At 33.4% G+C, this 23,512-nt stretch overlaps 1 protein-coding gene across 20 annotated transcripts in view; it reads left to right on the forward strand.

Moving 5' to 3' along the window:
• The window catches only part of MAPK10 (mitogen-activated protein kinase 10), a 417,591-nt gene that overhangs the window by 336,276 nt on the left and 57,803 nt on the right, over window positions 1–23,512 (forward strand). For 17 of the 20 annotated variants that reach the window (XM_036227746.1, XM_036227759.1, XM_036227752.1 and 14 more), the window contains 5 exons: window positions 12,271–12,400; window positions 16,181–16,239; window positions 17,095–17,233; window positions 17,932–18,097; window positions 20,473–20,544. In XM_036227746.1, the coding sequence (XP_036083639.1) occupies window positions 12,271–12,400; window positions 16,181–16,239; window positions 17,095–17,233; window positions 17,932–18,097; window positions 20,473–20,544 (566 nt within the window). The remainder of the gene's footprint in view (window positions 1–12,270; window positions 12,401–16,180; window positions 16,240–17,094; window positions 17,234–17,931; window positions 18,098–20,472; window positions 20,545–23,512) is intronic. The other 3 variants (XM_036227758.1, XM_036227751.1, XM_036227763.1) reach the window with 1 other exon arrangement.

A 23,512-nucleotide genomic window follows, 5' to 3' on the forward strand; every position in this document is an offset into this window, starting at 1 on the left:
GTAAATTATATCTCAATAAGACTGGAGGGGAAAAAAGGTGATCAAAACTCATGTGGCTACTGCCCTCATGGAATTTACAATCAAGTGGTGGGACAGTTTATTTTTTAAGTTAAGCTAACTTAATTTTTATATCAACTTAATGAAGTTCTATTAGTTATTTTATTAATGCTGTGTTACTCAAGACATTCTCTAGATAAGTGCTAAAAATAAGCAGAATTCTCAGACACAAAATAATGTGGAAAGGATAGCCCAATTTAGATAAAAAGAGATGGAGGATGGCAAGGTATAGATTGGAGAGAAGCAAGAATTAATGCAAGCAGACCATTTCTGAGGCAGTCTCCATAGTGTATGTGACACATGGTAATGGAAATGGAGTTAGAGTTCAGTGGATTTGAAGGTAAGTATAAGCTATCTTCATGTTTGGATAGGAGAGGAGATGAGAAGAGAAAAATCAAGATGACTTCTACACTTGAACAAATGGGTATTATGAGAAAGACTGGAGGAGAGCAATTTAAGGTTAAGAGAGAAATCCAAGTTTTGTTCAGTTTTGCGCATATTAATTTTCAGGTATTTCTGAGATATCCAATTAGAGATGTTCAGTAGACAGCTGTATTATGACGCAGGAGCTTTGAGAAAGACATTTTAGCTAGTGATACTATCTTGGCATCTGTGTAATACAGCATTATTTTAAAATATGCTACCTGGTTTATTTAAATTTTTGTCCTTTAGTTTATATAATGTCCTCTTCCTAACATTTAAGGCTCTGAAAATAAATGTTTAACAATAGCAAATATTATTTCATGCAACAAACATGTAGGAGGTACAGAGCTAAATCCTTCAGGATTTTGGCTTTTAAGGAGCACAGCAACCTTCAGGTTAGAAAAAAATGCAGTAAAAGACAATGTAAGAGAAGCATACTTAACAGTGGTACAAATATAAACTGTTCCAGAGAGAATTCAATTTCATAAATATCAGCCCAAATATCAAAGTAGGGGAAGTGACTAAAGAAGAGATAAATCGTACATAAAGAGGGACAGAGTATTAACAGAGGAAAGAAGTCCAGAGGACATGAATAATAACTAACATACATTTTTAGATGTATATGTCGGGAGATGTTTGGAGTCATTTATAGCAGTACTGCAACATTTGTCAGACTAGTGGAGATCAATCATATAGCCAGAAATCCTGTGCTGGTGCAGACTTGAAGGAAGAGAGAGTAGGCCAGTGGGCTGGGCAGTGAACTTTATTCCTATCATAATTGTGTGTCCTGTGTACAGTAACCATTTGTGATTCCTGTGGGTCACTTAATGGATCTCATCAATTCTGCAGGTGTCAAGAAATAGTACCCACTTATGAACCAAAGGAACATCTTATTGTTTTTAGTTCCTTAATTTTAGACAGCATGTTCTTACTACAAGGCCAGTTTGAGTCAATGTGTAAGAGTAGTTACTTGCACAAATATAGGTGATACACTCAATAAACTTTCACTCTTTGGCTAACTCTGACATCATCCAAGTTCTGATCTACTCACCTGCATTGCCAGGGAGATTTATAAGGAAAATCTTGTGAAAATAAAAATATTGAACATAAATCACACTTTAAATTTTATTGCTAGAAAATGAACAAAGGTGGGAAGGTAGCGATAATCCTGGAGGAGCGGTTCCTAGCTTCCGCCTCTTCTGTTTGTAGAAACTGCACAAGAGCCTCTTAAGCAGAAGCACAGTGGTCAAGAGCAGCAGTGGACCACATCATTTATCTCTAATTTGGAAAAATTTTGACAATGAAAGAGCACATTAAAATACACTGATGGATGTAAAAATAATGCTATTAAAATTTGTTTTACTCATTCTTAAAAATTACAAATAAAATTAAAAAATTTATTTATATAGATTACTTAAATATTAAAAACATAACATGAAAAGAATAATTGTTCTTGATACATCCTCATGTATTTTAATCAATTTAAATGTTCTAGTTCTACCTGTCTGTAATAGAGTTTCACTGGTATTTTTCTGAAGAAGTCTTTTTTTTCAATGTGATTTTAGTATTTTTAACTTTTTATGAAATTTCTGGAAATCTTCAGAATTGCATGTTATCATTACTAAATTTGAAATATCTACACCTTCGATATAGATAATATTTTTATTTAAAAAATAGTATCTAAAGGGGCTTAGGTACCTAGTAAGAACTTTTAGCTAAATTGAAAGTATTCTCAATTATAATTTATTTATTATTAAATATTTCAGTCCAAGTTTTTTCATAGAAACTGTTCCTTCTTTATTTAGAGTATTTTTTTTTTTACCAATAAATAATATTGTAAGACAGAACTTGTCAAATAGGTTGCATATATTTATGTTCTTTCTAATTTTTTTCAAATTTAGATACTGAAAAATATAGGCCTTTATAATCATATTCTGATACTATACAGAATATAAATATTCTGAAATTAGGAACTCCATCAAATCCTGTATAGAATATAAATATATCCTAAAATTAGGAACTCTTTCAAAAGATTACTCTCACAAATTAAGATATCTAAGGATTATTTATGGAATTTAAAAATTAAATCTCATCCTTTGAGAACTCAATATTTGATTTGATTTGTTCAGTCTCCTTCTTGCTTCACTTCTTTTCAGCATACTTTAATCTGCTTTTATTTGCAAGTTTTGTTTATAATAATAGCTAGTCCCTAAAAGTTTCAAGAGCTGAAGTATTAGGGTGCTCCATTTACTGAATATTATGATTAAAATTTTCCAAGTGATTTTGTAAAAAAAAAATTGCATCCCCATTTAGGACTTACTTACAAAAAGTTGTTCTTTAATTAGATTTAGGAAGGATGCCAAGAAAATGCCAATTGCCTTGCTGAAGCATCTTTATTATTTTTGTTTGTTTGTTTCAACATCAGCTTGTATCCAAACTTTTGGAATAAAGTTATTCTAACCACGTATGTATAAAAAATATTTACAAATCTTGGCACTTACAAATTCTGTTTTGATGTGTAGAATACCTCAATTTGTTTGGACCAATGTGAATTATATTTACATCATAACTGATTCAAAGTCCATTTCTACTTTACAGATATATTAATTTGGTAAGAACATTGCATGATGATATTCTCCAAAAATGTGTATTTGTGTTATTACTAAAAAAAATAAGTAATATGTCTTAAATGCTGACATTTTAAACTAAAGTTATAATAGTTTGTGCACTATTGTCAGATGTCTCATCTTTAGTAAAGTGAACCTCTGTAAGCTTTACTTTGAGTCCTTGAACTGGATAGGAAATAAAACTATTATTGAAGAGTACTGATTTTATATTTAAATTGTTTGATAAAATGATATAAAGCAGGCATAATTTAAAAGCTTGCAATTTTTTTTCTGCTAATAAAGGTAACACATTAACAGATGTTGCTTAACATTTTGTACAGTTCAAAAAAAAAAATTGCCACAGAACCTTGGAGTTGAAAATGAGCAAAACTAATTTCGAGGAATAGTCATTTGATCTAAATAAAAATTCATGGTTAAAGAGTATCTGCAAATGCATCTTTAGCAAGTACATGTGTTAAATCATCGTCTTTGGGTGCAATCTTCTTGAAATAACTACTAACTTTGACATAGATACTGATGTTCCTTTATGATAATTATTTTCTGTCAAAGAAAACATGAGAAATGAAAATTCAGTATATAATATTTTAAATATGCATTTTAAATTTTATTTATTTTGTCAAAATGGTTTTATTGAAAGGTTAAAAAGCTTTACTAAACTCTGAAAAAGTAAATATAGATTTATGCCACCCAATAAATGACAAAAGTAAATGGGAAAGTGTAACAAGGATATCCTGACTACTCTCTGTATGCTGCCTATATTCTTTACAGTGGGCTGACCAGCCTCTCTGCCCTCACATATTTCATATCCAGACAAACTATGATTTCCCAGGTTTCCAACTTATCGTGTCAAATAGTAGCCTTCCAGTATTGTGGATTTTGTAGGTTAAAACATGAGTTAAATCATACGTGGATGGTCATTAAGGGCAGCAAAGTGGACATGAGACAGCTTGTGACAAAGATAAAAGAAGAGCAAGAGGCAGCACCTGAACATCACTTATCACTGCATTTTACTGAGATGAAGTAATTTCTCGTTGAGAGTCTTCATATCTTCTCCAATGCCATCATCTTGATTTCCAAGAATATGTTTGCCTTGTGCTTAGGGAAGCCATCTTATCTACATTTATCTAATTAACTTCTTTTTCTCTCTCTTTCCTTCCTTCCTTCCTTCCTTCCTTCCTTCCTTCCTTCCTTCCTTCCTTCCTTCCTTCCTTCCTTCCTTCCTTCTATCTATTATTTTTCAATTACAGTTAACATACATTGTTATATTAGTTTCATGTGTACAACATAGTAATTAGATACTTATGTAACTTACAAAGTGAATACCCAGGTAAGTCTAATACCCACCTGACACCATACATAGTTAATACAGTATTATTGACAATATCCCCTACGATGTACTTTACAACCCCATGACTATTTTGTCTGCCAATTTGTAGTTTTTAATCCTTTCACCTTTTTCACCCAGCCCCCCAAACATCCTCCTGTCTGGCAACCATCAATTTGTTCCTATATCTGAGTTTGTTTTCATTTTGTTTGTTCATTTATTTTGTATTTTAGATTTCACATATAAGCGAAATCATATAACATTTATTTTTCTCTGACTTATTTCAATTAGCATAATACTACCTATGTCCATCCATGTTGCAAATGGCAAGATTTCTTTTTTTTTTTTTTAAATGGCTGAGTAACGTTCCATTGTGTATATATACCACCTCTTTATCTAGCTAATCATCTACTGATAGACACTTAGGTCACTTCCATATCTTGCTATTGTAAATAATGCTGCAGTGAACATAGGATGCGTATATCTTTTCAAATTAGTGTTTTGTTTTCTTTGGATAAATACCCAGAAGTGGAATTGCTGGGTCATATGGTAGTTTTTTATTTTTTTTGAGGAGCCTCCATACTATTTTTAAAGCAGCTACACTAATTCGCAAACCCACCAACAAGGGTTCCCTTTCTTCCACATCCTCACCAACACTCGTTGTTTGTTGATTTTTTGATGATAGCCATTCTGACAGGTGTGAGGTGATATCTCATTGTATTTTTAATTCACATTTCCCTGATGATTAGGGATGTTCAGCATCTTTTCATATGTCTATTGGCCATCTGAATTTCCTCTTTGGAGAAATGTCTGTTTAGGTCCTCCGCCTATTTTTTAAATTGGATTGTTTGATTTTTTTGGTGTTAAGTTCTGTGAGTTCTTTATATATTTCGGATATTAACTCCTTATCAGATATATCACTGGCAAATATCTTCTCCCATTCGGTTGGTTGTCTTTTTGTTTTATTGGTGGTTTCCTTCGTTGTGCAAAAACCCTTTAGTTTGATATAGTTCTATTTGTTTATTTTTTATTTTGTTTCCCTTGCCTGAGAAAACATGTCCAAAAAAAAAAAATTACTGAGTGATGGTAAAGATTGTACTGCTCATGTATTCTTCTAGGAGTTTTATGGTTTGGGGTCTTTCATTGAAGTCTTTATTTTGACTTTATTCTTATATATGATAAAAAAAAAGTGGTCTGGTTTCATTTTTTTTTTTTTGCATGTATGTGTTTAGTTTTCTCAACACCATTTATTGAAGAGACTACCCTATTGTATATTCTTGCTTTCTTTCCCATAGATTAATTGACCGTATAGATATAGATTATTTCTGGGCTCTCTACTTTGTTCCATTAATTCATGTGTCTGTTTTTAGGTCAATCCCATGCTATTTTGATTACTATGTCCTTGTAATATAGTTTGATATCAGGTAGTGTGATGCCCTCCAACTTTGTTCTTTCTCGAGGTTGCTGTGGCTATTTAGGGTCTTTTTAGTCCCATACAAATTTTGAGATTATTTGTTGTAGTTCTGTTGAAAATGACATTGGTATTTTGACAGGGATTGCATTAAATCTGTATTTTGCTTTGAGTAGTATGGACATTTTAGTGATAATTGTTCCTATCCATGAACATGGTACGTGCTTGCATTTATTGGTATTTTCTTCAGTGTCTTTTATCAGTGTCTTATAGTTTTCAGAGTATAGGTTTTTCACCTTCTTGGTTAAATTTATTTCTAGATATTTTATGTGCTTTGATGCAATTGTTTATAAGACTGTTTTCTTAATTTCTCTTTCCGATCGTTTGTTATTGGTGTTTAACAGTGCAACTGATTTCTGATATTAATTTTGTATCCTGCTCTAATTTCTGTGGCCATGAGTTTGTTTAGTATGGTCCTATGTTCTTCATCAAAGTGGTAAGTCTTTGCATGATCTTCCCTGTCACTAGTTTGCTGAAGGGCTATAAAGTACTGGTTTGATTTCTAAAGTTTGTAAATCTGCTGTTTTTGAGGGCTTGGCTTCTGAGCCTCACGTGCTGCCCTGCTTTAACTGTGTTGTCCCTGAAGTGCAAAATTGTTTTGATCAGAATCTATATAACTAGACTTAATAACCTAGGTTAGTTTGTTGCATAGGTGAAATGACTTTTCTTGATGTTGAGCTCTGAGTTTTGCTACTTTCATCCACAATCGAACCCTGACTTTCACTTAAAGATAGATCCAGGTGAACTCCATGGTTTATTGCTGTATTTGACCATGAATTTTTGCTTATCAGTAGTTGTGTTCCCCAGAAAATACATTTTGAGATATTGATTGCATGCAGGAGATTTATTAGGATGTGTTCTTGGGATTAATACCTATGAAAAAGAAGGAAAAGAAAGCAGAGGCAGTTCAGCTGCAATGCAATCTCAGTAAAAACTCTAACTGATGCTTCTGGGAGTTTTGAAGATGGAGGGAGCCTCACCAGCTGTTTTGAGCTGGGATGAGTTAGCCAGGCTTTTATAAATCCCATGTTCGTCAGTCATTGAATGAAGGCTCCCCCAAAGAGGGCTGAGGTTGTACCTAAAGGCTGTTAAGAGCTGAGGGGCTGGCTGCCAGCAGCACTCCCAGCAGCTGGGACAATAAGTCCTTTGTTCCTGAAGGGGAACTGTAGCAGTGCATTATAGCACCTCCACTTCCCTTTGATGATTTAATACAGTCCTATAATTGGATTTCCCTCCAATATGCTGAAAACAAATTTGCAGAACTTGAAAGCCAAAAGTGCCTAGGGCCCACAAAAGCTATAATGTATTCCTGAAACCTGGATATGCCTATTTCTAGACTTTCTGTTATGTAGTATAATTAATATCTTTATTTCTTAAGTCGGTATTACTCAAAGTTCTATTATTTGTAATCAAAACCCACCCTAACAAAGTATAATAAAACTGATACAGCCAGGCAATTCAAAGGCAAAAATAATAAATCAAAAAAAAAGTCAACTGTTGACTTTTGATGAGGTAAATAGGGAGAACCTCTAACGAGAAGATGATAATTGGGGTGCAATCTGAGTCACAGGATAGGACCAGGCAAGTGAGAATGCGAGAAAAGCATCCTGGCAGAAGGAGGAACAATTACAAAAGCCCAAAACAGGGGTGAGTTTGGCAGGTTCAATGATGGAATCAGTTTCTCAATAGCATCTCTAGGAACTGTAATGTTTGGGTTTGAAAATAAGATTTTGGAAGGCACTGAGTAGAGTTTTGTCTGTTTGTTTGTTTGTTTGTTTGTTTTTTGATAGCTTTCGACTAAGGTGCAGGCCTTTGTAAAAAGTCAAAGTGAGAATCTTAGAATATGGGAAAATAGCAATGAAGTGTGCAGCATATTTCCCAGGACAGAATTTGGCTTGCCAGGCTATGGCCTAAGGTGTTTTAGATGCTCCGAAGATAATATTTTTTGTTTGTTTGTTTTTGTTTTTGTTTTTTGTTCTGGTAGGGGGTGAGGTGGGTAAAGTTCTCCTCACAGTGTCTAGGGATTTTGTTTGTTTTTGCTCACAAACATGTTAATATGATCAAGAACATATTAAATGTGAAAGGCAAGGGGAATAAGAAAAATGATCATGATTTAGGAAGAAAAATATTTGTGTAAGAGATTGTCTGCAATTGACAGAAGAAAAAAGTGATAAATATGTCGAGAATAAGACTTCTCTGCAGGGATGTGTGTGTGTGTGTGTGTGTGCACATATGCATGTGCATGCACGTGTGTTTGTGTATTTATATAAATGTACTTAAGGAGATAAATAGCTTCAAAGCATCATAAAACTGTTTTAAGTAACAGGAGCATAACAACAGAAGGCTGTAGATTACTTCTGTGAATAAACTTGGTAGAAGTGAAGCTGAAATAGTACTTTAGGTCAAAAAAGTGTTGGAATATTTTAAGCAAAATTGCTGGAAAGTTGCTGGAAAATCTCTCTCTCTCTCTCTTTTTTTAACCTGTGTGAATATAAAAGAATGAAAAACTACTGAAAGAAAAAAAAGTAAGATTCTGTGGACCAAGACTCTTAAAAAAAAAAAAAAAGATGACTCAAGAGTAACAAAAAACTTTCAGACAGTAATTCGTGACTGTACAGCACCAATGATGCCAATTTGCAGATGTATTTTGCTAAACTGCTGCCAGTAATCTCTGAGGAATTACAGAAAATGAGAAAGATTGTAGTGTCAGCCAGGGTTCATGGCAGGAGACAGAAACATTTTAAGTAGACAGAGATTTAATACATTAAATTTGGTGCTTGTAAAATCATTGGAAGGCATGGAGAGGTGAGCTCTAGTCTGGGCTTCCCAGAATGACTCCCAGACACTAGAAAGCTGAATCACTGGGGAAGCTTCCACCTCTGCGAGTGTCCTGCCAACACCGAGCTTCCAGAGCACATGACTCTAACTGAGATTCGGGAATCACAGAGCTGGAACTGTGCCTTCATTACTGCTGCTGTTGCTACTTTACCATGCTGGTGACTGGGCCCTGGAACCTGGAGTCCACTGCAGCCTGTACTTCAACTCACTTCACCCAGGAATCTGGAGAATGACATAAGTCATTGCTTCAGAAGAAAATCTCACATCTCCATGAGACCTTGCATGCCAACTAAGAGATTTGCCTTACCAATCTCTAATAGTTGCAGGATCTTATTGAAATCCAGAATGGTAGCTGTAAAAGCATCTGGGAATTATACATTTAACTCTGAAGTCTCTTCAATGCAAAGAGGCATGGTACAAGGGGGTCAAGTGGAGTTTCAGTGAGCCAAACCACAGCATTCAACACAACTGTAGACAGATAAGCATTCTTATTTCTTCAGAGGGAAGAAAGAAAGAGATCATAAGAGATACTTGCTGAACTTGACATTGTTCCTAGTTTGTTTAGAAAAGATACTCTGTGAGCCATTAAGAAAGGATGCAGCAATCACTGGGAATAGGGAGTTCATTAAAAACAAATCATACCGGATAGCTTATTAAAGTGGTAAGTAATAAAGCTGTTTGGCTATAATTTATCTAGATTTTAACAAGGTTTTTGCCTCAAACTTTTATATCTTGTAACAAAAAAAATAGTGGTACAATTGAATAGATTTGTAATTAGTAGATTAAATATTGCCGATTAGTAAGTAGATAGATGTCCAATTATAACATATGCTGTAGGAACTTATACTTTATCTTGCCCTGCATTATGCAATGATTCCAGAAAGGACATTGATTTTAAAATTAGCAATAGTTATTATTTATTGAGTGCTCACTCTAGATGTGGTCGTATAGATATATTACTACCTCGTTTATTCCTTATAACAATCTTTTCAGGTTGTTATATATATAAGGAAACTGATGCCGGAAAGTATAAGTGGCTTTCCTGTAGTTCCGCGGGCAATTTAAGCAGCAGTGCTGAGATTCATACCTAAAAGTGTTTCAAGGAAGAGGTACCAGAGAGAGGGAAATGCCGTAACATTTTTAGGAGAAACTGGATGGTGCTGTATCTACCAAGAAAGCCAGGGGATGGCATTTTCTCAGGTATTCCTCATGAAGCGCAGGGCTGGCCCACGGTCTCGCAGGATCTGGTCAGTTACAGGGGCTTGAACTTGGCGCTGACATGCTTCACTAAAGACCGCATATAAAGCCAGATGCCAATTTATTAAATTATGAGAAATATAACTGTCAAGCGGCACAAATATGGGCAGTATGCTTCATGCAATATTCTGAAGGCAAGCCTAATGAGCAAAATGTTGACTGCGGAGGATAGAATCAGCCCAAGGAGATGCTGATCAGAATGCTAACTGGCTGCAGTCTCTGACAATCACAATAAGAATGTAAACATCTGATGGCTGACTGGATCCCTGGACCTGCCTGGAAGGGCACTTTATTATTTGACCAGAGAGTGTCAGAATTTGCCTCTGACTCCTTTATACACATCCTCATGACTGATTGCTATTCTTTCTTTAGATATTTTTTAATGATTTCAACTAAATTGTTTTGGATTAAAATGTAGTCTTTCCCTTTTAGGTGACTGTTCTAAACAAGTTCCTGCTGACACAATTTTTTTTTTCCTTTAGAAAGCGAGTTTAATTTCTGTATTTTGAAATTTATTGTTGTTCTTGTGCACTACTTAAAAGATGAAGGTCTATCTGACTCTTTTTCTTACCTGTGCTGCCATTGGTATATTAACAAGAACAAACAAGAACAGAAGCATCCGTGCTGACATACAGAGTTTAAAAGTAGCACAAATTTTTAAAAAGGCAGTACTTTTTATTTCATATAAGCTCACTGTGTGTGATGTAGTTATCAAAAAAGCCAGGATAGACTTACCTGTATTAACTGTTGGTAGAATGAATGAGCAAGTGAATGAATGAGGGAATTGGGAGCCCTATCCTAATCTTCACTGATATTCCATGTCTTGAGTAGCATTGTTTATTTAGTGCAGGGTCCACATTTTCAGAGGATATTGACAGACTGGAATATATTTAGAGGAAACTGACCAGATGGTGATGGGCCTTGAAATCACATTCTGACAAATGGTGGTAAGACACTGGTGATAGTTAGCTTAAGAAAGAAAAGAAAAGGGAAAAATAAGAAAAGCTGAGTTATTGAGTGCTTGTAAGTAGGCCAGGCATTGTGCTCAGTCTTTTAGTGGATTTCACTATCCAAATGAAAAGGGAATACTTTATTTTGAGTTGCCCTGGAAGGCAGGGCTGACAGTCATCAACAGAAACCACAGAGAAGCAATTCTGCTTGTTAGAATGATGACATTTCTAACTCTCAAAGCTGTCCAACAACAGAAGGAGTTGCCGTAATGTAAGAAAGATCCATGGTTTTAGAGTTGCTCAAGCAGAGACTGGTCAGATTTTTGATGGAGATAATTTTGGAGAGGAATAAATATTATATGGAGGCATGGAGCAGAAGAATACTAAGACTCTGTCCTACCTTATCCCGTGAGTGTATCATTATCTTACAATAAAGTAATCCCTTTTGTTTGTCTTTTAGTTTAGGTCCATGAACCTAAATTATTAATGCCACTTTCGATTAAATAGATCAATTGTAGGGGACATTAGTTGCTGTGTCATTCCTGGCAACTGACAATCCTTTCCAGCAACTCAGACAACCTGGCACAACACAGAGTAGCAGGGCTGGAAAAAACATTTTGTTAGTGGGTCATTACATATAAAGAAGAGATTCGCTTCTTCCTTTGTTCCCAGATCCATGTATTCTGAGTATGGGAGTAACAGTGCAAAGCCTGGTAAATTATCTTCCTCAAATAATTTGAAATTTTCAAATTGTAGTAGCATTCATTTCTGTCTTTTCATTTAAAACACAACTATGCTTCTGCAATCCCCTCTGATCGCATTCTCTATTTTGAGCTTTGTTATTGTTAATGTGTGAACCTTGAGTATCAGCCAACCTGAGCTTTCATGGCAATTAAAATCAAACCTTAAAAACTGGTTTCTGTGAGTGGGGAAAGAAGGAATATCCACTTAAAATAACCAAAAAAACTATCGAGTTTATAGCTAGAGAAATTCACGTGCAGGGAGATGAAATGACTTGCCACCATTACATGGCTAGTGGAAAGCTGAAGACCTTTCTTTATTCTTTAGTCCCCGCTTGCTGCTGCAACTATATGCTGTATTCTGCCAAGATACTCCTTTTCTTTTTAAAAATTTCCTAGCAAGTAGAATATTTTTATACTGGTCACTTTTCTATCTTCCTTTACAGCCTGATTGACATGTGACCTGAGGAGAAGGTATCTGAGTCCAAATTAGTATTTTTTTAAACCATATCATTAGTTCTGTAGGCAAGAATTCTAAGAGCTCCTTTGTTCTTGATTCTGGATTGCTCTTGTATCTCTGCAGTGCTGCGTATGATGCTGTCCTTGACAGAAATGTGGCCATTAAGAAGCTCAGCAGACCCTTTCAGAACCAAACACATGCCAAGAGAGCTTACCGGGAACTGGTCCTCATGAAATGTGTGAACCATAAAAACGTAAGTTATTATTTTTAAACCTCTGGTAGTGAGAGGTTGGGAAAAGAAAATCGGTGCGCCAACTTGAGTAGGAAAGGCTTTCTTTACTTTGCAATTTCTGTCTCTTAAGATTGTTTATCCTGCCAATATGCTACATTTAATTGCATTGTCCTTATGGTAGCTTTCGGCTTAAAAATCATCTAAAAACCATATGGCATAGAGGGAATGAATTTGATAGATATTTCCCTGTTATGAAATTAACTATATTTGGTTATTTTGCTCCAAATTAACCAGAGAGCTTCATGTTTTTCAAAAACAAAAAACAAAAAACAAACAAACAAAAAACAACAAAAAAATAAAACCAAAACCAAAAATATCCTAGAGAATAATAATATGCTATATTTATTTACAATTTAAATTTAATTACTAACAGGTGAAAATTTTGACTTCCTTTTTCTTTTAGCTATAGTCTGGTAGTGGCATCCAACTGTTCTGGGTACACATTGTGCTTGGCCTCTTGTTTTTTTGTAGGATTGGGCAACCATAAGGGACGAATCTGCAAAGTACTTCAGAACAGGACCAAGAATATTTCTCACTGGAACTCAGTAGGGTATACCATTATAGGACTTTCTTCACTTCAAAATATAAGTTGCTTCAACCATAGGCAAAGAACTCTAGAATTCTTTCTATCCTCCTGTTCTTCTTAGTAAGGATAAATGGAAGATAATTAATTATTTTAAGAATCAGTATTATTAATTAATAAATTGTAATAAATATAGTACATATAATTTATTACATATAAATATATAACAAAATAATCATAAATTATATAATAAAACTATAAAATCAATGACTATCATAATTCCTCCTATGAAGTTTTTCTTAGGCATAATATCACACATAATGTATGAAATTATCAGTGTAGTTTTATAAGCAAGTGAATTTGTCAATCTATCAATGGCACTAAGAAGAAGGGAATGTATCAGTGTTTAGTTGAAAGATATTTGAAAGACAAATATGTGGATTCAGGCCCAATGACTGTTTCTCTTTTTCTATATTACTCTGCTCCAATGACTTTTTAGTTCAGTCATTAGATGAATATTTGTTTAATGAATAAATTGTGTCCAGTATAGATCTAAGTGATCTAGATGTTAGGAATACAGCAGTGAAGATAACAGAGACAGGTTCCTATCCATGTGGAGCTCATGTTCCACTGGTAAGAGGAAAGCAGTCTACAAAACTGACAGGTACATGTATGGAATGTCACATAAGTGCTATTAAGTGAAATAAGATAAAGAAGGAAGATAAAGAGTTCTGGTCCATGTAGGGTGGAGTACGGCTACCCTTCTAAAGAGGTTGAGCAGGGAAGGCCTCGCTAAGAAAGGGCAATTTTATAAAGTTACCCTCATCTTTAATTTGGCCACGCAAGGGATATGATACTTCTAGAAAGGAATATAGAAATGATGGAAAGGATAATTCCTAAGAAAAGTCATTCTACTAAAGCAATTTGTCCTTTCAGTGTGTTAAATAAAGGTAGGAGCAAGATTTACCACATGACCAACACAATTTATTTTTGTGATAACAAAGAGGATGAGAAATATCCTCGGCAATGGAAGATGGATGGATATAGGCAATGAAAACAATGTATGGAAAGTTTCGATAGTTTGTGTGTTCATATATTTCCCCAATCCTCCTTTTAGTATTTATAATGCAATAAATACATTGTGAAGAAAGTCCCACTTAGTTGGGAATTTGAGGGACTCATAATTCCTGTTCTTAATGGGGGTTTCACATTTATGTGAAATATGAAGATGCACATTTATGATACCTAAAGGGGAGTTCCAATTGAAACAATAATTTTTAAATCGTTCCTTACCTGCTGCCCCTGTGTGTGTGTGTGTGTGTGTGTGTGTGTGTGTGTGTGTGTGTGAAGTTTATGGAAATATGTTTCTGGAACTTGATAACAGAGGGAAAGTTCACGTACAACCAAATGTAAATCTCACTTTAGTACTTGTAATATTAAGTAAAAGCAGTTAGAATGCAGGACTCTGTTAATGCTGAAGAAAGTAAAATGAAACAGTGAAGTAATCCTAAATAAATCTTTAATAACAGAAAAAAATCCATTTAGAAAATGAATACTTAATTCTAGGAAGTGGTAGCTGGTGTGACTGTGACAGCCATTGATTCACATCTGTGCATTTTAAGATGCTGGAATAAAGGCACTGAATCAGATGCCTGGAAACTGTTCAACTAAAAGGGAAATACCTGTGATGATCTGTTTCTAAAGACAAAATTTTAAATTGCTTACTATAGAAATTAGAATTTATAAGGGAGAAAGAAAAGAACAAAAGAAAAATCCTCAAAGGGAAATCAAAGAAGGTGAAGGTGATTAAAAAACAAAAAGGTCATAGGAAAGGGAAAATAAGAATGTATAGTGGGAATTTACTTTTCAAAATAATGTATCTTGATTTTTTTAGAATTGTGATGCTATTTTCTAGATTAATTTAGATTAACTAGGTTATTTATTCACCAGATGATACATGTTAGCATTTTTCCATCTTTAAGGGTTGTATGTTTGTTGTATATGTGTGTGTCCTATGTAGTTTTTGATGTTTTTATTTGAACAAATATTAAAAAATGAATTATTTTACAAGACAGATAAAGTACTAGAAAAACAGACTCACTGTATATGTTTCAGTGAGAAATGGACCACATAGACATTTTATAACACATACTGTAATTAAGCATACAGAATAATGACGTATTTTAATCACAAGTTTTACAGAGCGTTTGAGACAATTTTATTTCTATATGCATATTCTGTACTGCAAGTTAACTTTAGAAAAGATAATCTTGGGTTTTTTGATATAACTATTGCTATACACACACACACACACACACACATATGTATATATATACTCTGATTTTTTTTCTTAATAGTTCCTCAACAAATGAAAACTGTTCAAGGCCTAAAAGCATTCCTTAGAATTGACCGCTTTTCTCAGATGTTTAAAATAATTTTGTTTTATTTTTATTACTTCGTATGTTTCTGTACCACTTAGGAAGTTTATTGAAATTCATTAATTGATGATTTAAAGATGTATGAAGCTTAAACTTGTACTTAGCCAATTTTTATGAAATCATTATATCTGTCCTGTGAGTAGAAGATTGTTATCTATATTTTTTATTTTTATTTCCCTTTGGCACATTAGTATAAAATATTTAGCTGAAAGAACATTTTGAGTTATTTATGTATGTAATCTATTTGGAAATGCGACAAAGATTTTTTTGCTTTTGAAATTTACTTAAGCTAGAAGGTAAACTGATTTAAAGCACTACCTTGAATTAAAGCACCGCCTCAAATTAGAACTCCACCTTGTTCATTTGAAGGAAAACCATGGCCTTGCTAAGTCTTGTTGGGTGTCTCATTGCTCTCACTGTTCTTACATGGCTTTCCTCCTCTTTTTTTTTTTGTTTGTTTAATTACATTCAGCTCCATATTCTACCAAGGAGAACCATACTTTAAAGCAATATCGCAATTATGTATCTTCTCTGACTCCTCTTTTTGTCTAAGAATTTAAGCTTTTTAATTTCATTTTAACCTGAAGATAGATCATATGTCTGTTCTGAGAACATTTTTCTATGTTCTGTGAGACAGTTCTAGAAATATTTCAACTTTTTAAATTTCCATTATGGCACTAGTGTGTGATTTTGAGTTGGAAAAAAAAATGCTATTTTAAATGTGCTTATTAAGTAATTCCTTCTCTTCCTTTTTCTTTCTCTCCTTCCTCTATTTTCCAGATTATTAGTTTATTAAATGTCTTCACACCCCAGAAAACGCTGGAGGAGTTCCAAGATGTGTAAGTAACAAAATTCATGAAGGAAAGGAGAGTATAACTCTCAAGTAACTCAAGGGAAAATGACAAAAAATCAAATGGATAAAATCTCTTGTAGAGATCAAAGAGACTTCAGAGTTGGCAGCAAATGAAAAGGATCCAGTGAAAGGACAGAACATCCTGTTTATGGTGTTACTTCCTGGAAAGATGCTTCTGCTTCTTTCTGGCCCTTTGGCTCCTTGTGCTTTGTTATTCCATATTCTTGGTTTAATCAGGGAAAGTTCATTATTTATTATGTATCTATCTGTTATTAATTGATTCTGTGAACTTTCTAAAATGAGTCAATTTTTTTTTGAAAAACATTAAGAGAGACATGATAAAAATTATCTTTAATCTCCACTTCTATTTTGTAGTGCCTTTGATTTTGTTCAAAAAAGAATCTACCTATAAGTATAGTGATAATAGGAAGAGAAGAAGTAAATCCAGGCACAGATATGTTGCATGTTTAACACAGATACATTTCTTATTTAACACAGATGCATTTCATTTAATGGAAGAGGCTATTCTGAATATATTTTTATTTGTAATCATAATGGAAAAGGGTTCAGGAAATTCAGGGAAAAGTGAGAATAATATGAAGGTAGAAAAATAGATGGGTCGAAACCACACATTAATAAATGCTTCTTCTGTTAGCAAACTTGCAGTAGAGTTACCACTGCTAACATGCGTGTAAAACTTGGGAGTTTTTCGCATTCTTAATTCAGTCAAATGTAGAACTAGGGAATTCGGAAGACTACAGATTTAGGAGAGAATTCTCATTTGTTTGAAGGACTTCATGGGTCTTGTGATCAGGAACTAAATTGTGGATTTACCTTCCAGTTATTTAGTAATGGAACTGATGGATGCCAACTTGTGTCAGGTGATTCAGATGGAATTAGACCATGAGCGAATGTCTTACCTTCTATACCAAATGTTGTGTGGCATCAAACACCTCCACTCTGCTGGAATTATTCACAGGGTAAGAACACCTACTTCTGAATTATAATTAGATGTTTTTGGAGAAGACAAAGCAACTATAGATGCTTTTTTTTTTTTTTTTTTAGGGAACTTGGTTAAATATATTGTCCTTCATTTCTTTTATGTTAGAATTAGCACATAGCTCACTATGTGTAGAAGGAAACTTTAATGGTGTAGTTGAGTTTTGTTTAACATTTTATTTCAGCACATTGAAAGTCAGCCTCTGAGAGGCTTATATTTTCTAGCCCCTTGATTGGCGGAGGTCATATGCACAGTTGAAATAAGACAGTTCATTTACATGATTTGTTTCTGACAGCATAAAGACAGCTATCTTGATCTGCTCTCCTGTCAGGCCTAGAAATGAAATATAAGCTGAAAGGTTTATGTTTCCATAAAGAGAAAGCTAACAGATGACAACAAATGATATGTATTTTTTCTAAAACCTCTTCCCAAGATGAGCCTAAATTATAAAAATGATAGTACAATTCTCTTCTGCGTTTAAAAAAGTTTCCGAAGATATTTAAAAAAAAAATCTAAAAGCTAATCATAAACTCATTTGGGGCAGTAACCATCTGCTTTATGCAGGACGTGGGGTGGGCATCGGTATTATTATAAAACTGCCACGTTGATTGAGTAGATAGAAATCACATGTTCCATATGATGCTGGCTTTTCATTTCTTCTTTTGTTCCTATTATCAGGATTTAAAACCAAGTAACATTGTAGTCAAGTCTGATTGTACATTGAAAATCCTCGACTTTGGACTGGCCAGGACGGCAGGCACAAGCTTCATGATGACTCCTTATGTGGTGACACGTTATTACAGAGCCCCTGAGGTCATCTTGGGCATGGGCTACAAGGAGAACGGTAGGGATGCCTCTGAGTAGCAGCCATGGGGACTGGAAGAAAATGAGTACATGTTTCAGATAGCTAAAAGTAATGTTCTCTTTCATGTATATGAATTTTTTTTTTAAATAGGGCTGCCAGCCTTCATATTTAGAAGTTTTTGATTTTTAAATACTAAAGAGAATTACTCATTAAAAGTGTGAAGGATGTTTCTGAGAAGTAAGCTTTACTAAAAGAACACTAAAATGTAATAGCTAAAAAGAATCGTAAATGGAGTCTGATTAGACAGTCAAGTGGATACTAATGAGTGCGCATGCTGTAGATACTGAGAAAAAGTGCTATTTGGGTTGCAGCTCAGCTCAAAGTGAATATGAAAACTGGAAGAAATCTGTCTACTGCATTTAACTATTTGGCTCTATGTCATATATTAGAGAGATGGCTCTGGTCATAGGAAAAAGTCAACAAAAATACACCGCAAATCCTTGGAATGAGAACATCACAAATGCACAATGAATAGTCAATTTAGAATAATCCAAATTGTTCAAGTTGGATAAGAGTTTCTTTAATACTTTAAATTGCTCTATAATTAATTTTTAGGATAGCGATTGCCTAGTAATTTTTTACAAATTCCAAAAACCACACAGAAAGATATTTTATATTACTGCTTTCATAAAGAAAATCTAGTATTAATGAACACTTTAAAAGAAAAGATAGAAAGAATCTTCAAAATGTATTCCAATCTGATTTTATTGATTAAAATGAAATATTTATAAAATACCTATAGAAAGCATTGCAATGTATTATTTTGAAAAAAAAATCTCCAAAGAGTAATATAGCATATTAAAAAACATATGCAATATATTTAGGAATTAAAATAGTTTTAAATTAGGATTGTTATATGTACTCAATGTATCTTTCATATTTATTTTTATATTTTATTCTAGTTAGTCCTAACAGTCTGTTTTTATAAGTTCTAGAAAAATAATTAACAGTGTATTTTTATGGGCAGCTCTTACAAGGTATTTTTATGCAAATTTCCTGGCCACCAAATTTTAAAAAATGTCTTTGAGTACTTCCAGATTAGAAGAGAGGCAATACTTTTGTGAATTTGTGTAGAGGAAGGGGAAAAGTCAGCTCTTAGGAAAGTCAGATTCACTTTGGTAGACAATGGCAAAATTCTGTTACCTTTTGACTTGGGGATAGACAAATCTAGCCCTTTTTCTAAGGAAATATCACATCTAACTTATTTGGAAAAGAAGGTATTTATATACATTCTTCACAAGTTAATTTTTAAAAATCAAAGGGGAACCAATTTACAAATTCAAGAAATCAAGGGTCTACAAGGGTTTGGGGGTCTGACGTTGCCTTTTATGGCTTTTCAGATCTTTGCTGCAGAAATGGCACATAATTTTATTGCTTTTCCTTTGCTCACTAGAAAGAGTTGTAAGATACTGTCTTAGTTTTTGGCATCTCTAGATCCATGGAGAAGCCATACTAAGCACTCTTGTGCTGTCCTGCCACTTACGTATGGGAAGAAGGTTATCATGCAGAAAAACTTGCTTGCTCCAACATCAGGCATGCCCAGCTAACCTGTGCACCTAACCCTGCCTTCCTTCCCTAAGGAGCATTTGGCCTAATGTTTTTGCCTAGAAGTTCCCTTTGTCCTTACTAAAAAGCCATTCGGAAGAGGGAAAAGATTGGTTAGAGAAGGTGAAGCATATTTGTCAACAAGTATAACTGAGAAATAAATCCATGTACGTAACATCTTTTAACACCTTTAATACCTTTTTTTTCCCGCTTTACTTCCAGATGACTCTTTTATACATGTGCTAATTACTCATATATGTTTTCTTCTTGAAATATTTCTAATAGAAACTAAAACTAATATTTATTTATAAGGATTACTTCTGATGGAAAAACTAAGTCTCGAATACTAAGGATTCTAATCCTTCTGCCTTTAAAGTATGGTTTCAGCCATTTCTTAGTTTCTTGGATTTGGTTGCAGGTACCAAACCAAGAAATAACCAAACAAAAAAGTGGTCTTTTGTTGCCCTACTCCACGCAACTGAATCGAAGAGAAAATGGAAACAGCGACATGTGCGGGTTAAGACACTTGTGGTTTAGCTGCTGCTTTTCCATGTCACCGCTTACTGGCACTAATGAGGCGATCTAAGGCACCCATAAACTAGTTTTCTAAAATTAATTTGAGTTCTCACACTAGACATTGTTTATGTAATATTAGAGTACTGGTTTTAATTCACAGTTTCGAACTTTTGTTGGGAAACAAAATTGTACCTTCTAATCAAACTGTTCTTTTTCCTCCTCCTTCAGAGATCAATTATCTTAGTTAACTTTACTTTCCTCCCTTTTCTTCACTTCCCTCTCTCCTGTTCTAGTGGATATATGGTCTGTGGGATGCATTATGGGAGAAATGGTTCGCCACAAAATCCTCTTTCCAGGAAGGGACTGTATCCTTGTACCTTTTGCTGCAGCTTTACCTGTTTTGTTCTCTCTCCCTTTAAACACATAATGGTTTTACCAGGAGAGTAAAGATAGAAGCAAAAAGTTGGGTAAGTGGTGAAACTGATTTTTTAAAAAAAGTGATAATTTTTATAATCTGACCAGTACTGAAGACTACTTACCAATTAAATTTCAATGGGCGCTTTTTTTTCTTCAATTATTTTCTTGTCTATAATTTAAAGTAGCAATGCTATTTTTTTCATCAATGAGAGGCCACCAAATCTCACATGATTAAAAATATATTTATTTTTATCACTAGAAAAAAAAGTCACTATTTGCAAGTATTTTCCATCTGCTTTCTAAAACTATTTTGTGCTTCTAGAACATTTAGGAATAATAATTTCTCTCCTTGCTGACATCCTAAGCTTTTGTTTACAGCTTCATTGATTTAAATTATTCTTGAAACTATGTTCAGTCTTAAATAGGTCAATATGGCATTTTCTCCTTAAAGCATGAGCTTCCACATTTAAAAATCTTAATTATTATTCAAATTGCCAGATGTCTGGTGGGTTTAAAATAGGCTTCCCTCACTTGACTTGGAGATGTGACTTAAACATAGATAATTGCTTTTCCAACAAAATTTAGAATTTTAAAAAGCAGTGTTGATTTGAATTCTACCACTGATTCCTGTACTAGATTCCATCAGAAATTTCTTAGTGCTATCTATGATTTGGAATTTTTTAATGAGCTGTTATTTAACAATTGTTAAAATTGTTTGAAAAGCTTACTTTCTAACCAAGGCACATATTTATTATTGTAGTATATAGATAATAAAGTTTATATGGTAATAGAGAATGTACTTTTATAAATACAGAAATGCCTTGCCAATATACAGTAGTGAAATCCAAGTACTACAATTATTAATAATTTTAACAATGATAATGCAAGATTGAGTTCAGTGTCTTTACTACATATGACATTTTTGGAAATTGGCAATAAAACTGTGGTCCATAATTCCATTAAATATTATATATGATTAATAAGAAAGCTCTATTAAGGAACTCTTTTATTATTTAAGAAGGATTATAATTATTATTTAATAGAAGTAAAGTAGAAGAAAAGGCCTATATAAAAGAAAACCAAACACGGTAAATACTTAATACCCCAATGAGCATACATTTATGTGGGCTTTTATTCATTCTTCTGGATATTAATCAAATATTCTCTAAATTCCAGGAATAGTGAAAGAGTAATGACATTTTACAGAACTATACTGTCCAATATGTAGCCACTTGCAACATGTAGCTTTCAGCAATTGAAATTATGACTACTCTGAATTGAGAGGTGTTATATGTGCAAAATGTGTACTAGATTTTGAAGCTATAAAAAGAAAACGTAAAATATCTTAATAATTTCTATATTGATTACGTACTAAGATATTTTATTTTACTTTCATTTTACTTCATATTTACTACTTATATTTTGAGAATTAGTTATATATCCAATGTAGTTGATTTGAACAATATTGTAATTCATTCATAATTAAATGTACCGATTTCATTAAAAAAGTGTTTTTTCCCCTTTGTTCATTTGCCTTAAAGATATAATACTTTTCAAACCCACTCCCCCCAAAAAGGAAAATCTCAATGAGTTCTTAAAGTGAAGAGCCACATCTCTATAATGCATTATTAGTGAAAGACAAAATGACCAAAATATCTCATTTCCATGTGGCATTGTTCTTACAGGTTGTTTGATTTTCATGGTTCTCTGCAATCTAATTTAGCTCTTCAGACATTTATCAGGGTTATTTTTCATTTATTTTAACAATATTAAGTTTAAAAGCCAAAAAATGAGGAAAAATCAAAATGTTTTTAACCCAAAATAATTCTTCAGAGAAACAAGCAAAGATAATAGCACCACATTGATAATTCCATATTCTTCCACAAATTGTTCTTTCAAAGTCTTTTTTTCCTTTTATTCTAGTTTATGTTTTAGAAAAATGTTTGTAACTTAAGTAAATTGTGCAAAAATCAATGCATAAAATATATATTTTGATAAGTTTGGTACTAGAAATTGAATAAATCCTATGACAGTAAATGTAGATTGTTATAAGGGTTTGCATTCTGAATTCTTTTATCTCATGTGATGATTATATAGAATATCACTCTTTGATAGCCTAGTGCCATTTATGATAATGATGCTGAATGAGGACCTAAAGAGTAAACAGGGAAATTACATAGACATTTATAGTGGAAAATATCTTGCTTAAGTTAAATTCTACTTAAAAATGAATAAATAATTTCCAGATGAAATGAATTAGAAGAACTGACATTTCATTAAAAATGTTCTATTTGAACTTAAATCCTTAGTTCATTTTACCTAGAAGTAAAATTATAATTTAATGACTTAAGTCATTGCTATATTTTAAAAAGAAATGAAACCATAGAAATCCCTATTAAATAGTAGATGACATATTCTGTTTTCTTTTTCTTTTTTTGAGTGGTATTGTTTTCTTAACCTTTGCATGAAATTATTACCATTTTACGAGTAGAGCTTCCTCCTGAATCAAGAGACCAGAGCACTGAACTAACCTCACTAAACCATGATGACCAGACACAAGTTGAGGTGCCAATGGAGGTTGTGTATGGGGAGAAGAATCACGCTAATACACTGACATCTAAATGATTCTATCATTTGCTGGAAGTAATTTCAAAGTTTAGTATATGCGAACTGATAACCATGACTACCTGTAAGATTTTCAGAGACTTAAAAAGAAAATCAATCATAGGTTCTCTTGACTTTTACTTAGAATTATTCAGAGTAATTTATGTAGAATTTCTCTGAAGCTAAAAAATGATGTGATGATACTCTATTATCATAATCGACAGAACTTTTTAGTGTTCCCTTTCTTAATCTGCATCTTAAGCAAAAATAGTAAAACAACTTGACAAATCAAGATATCTTATAAAATTGTCA

The sequence above is a fragment of the Rousettus aegyptiacus genome, unplaced genomic scaffold (genome assembly GCF_014176215.1).
Source record: "Rousettus aegyptiacus isolate mRouAeg1 unplaced genomic scaffold, mRouAeg1.p scaffold_m13_p_10, whole genome shotgun sequence".
In the NCBI taxonomy this organism is placed as follows: domain Eukaryota; kingdom Metazoa; phylum Chordata; class Mammalia; order Chiroptera; family Pteropodidae; genus Rousettus; species Rousettus aegyptiacus.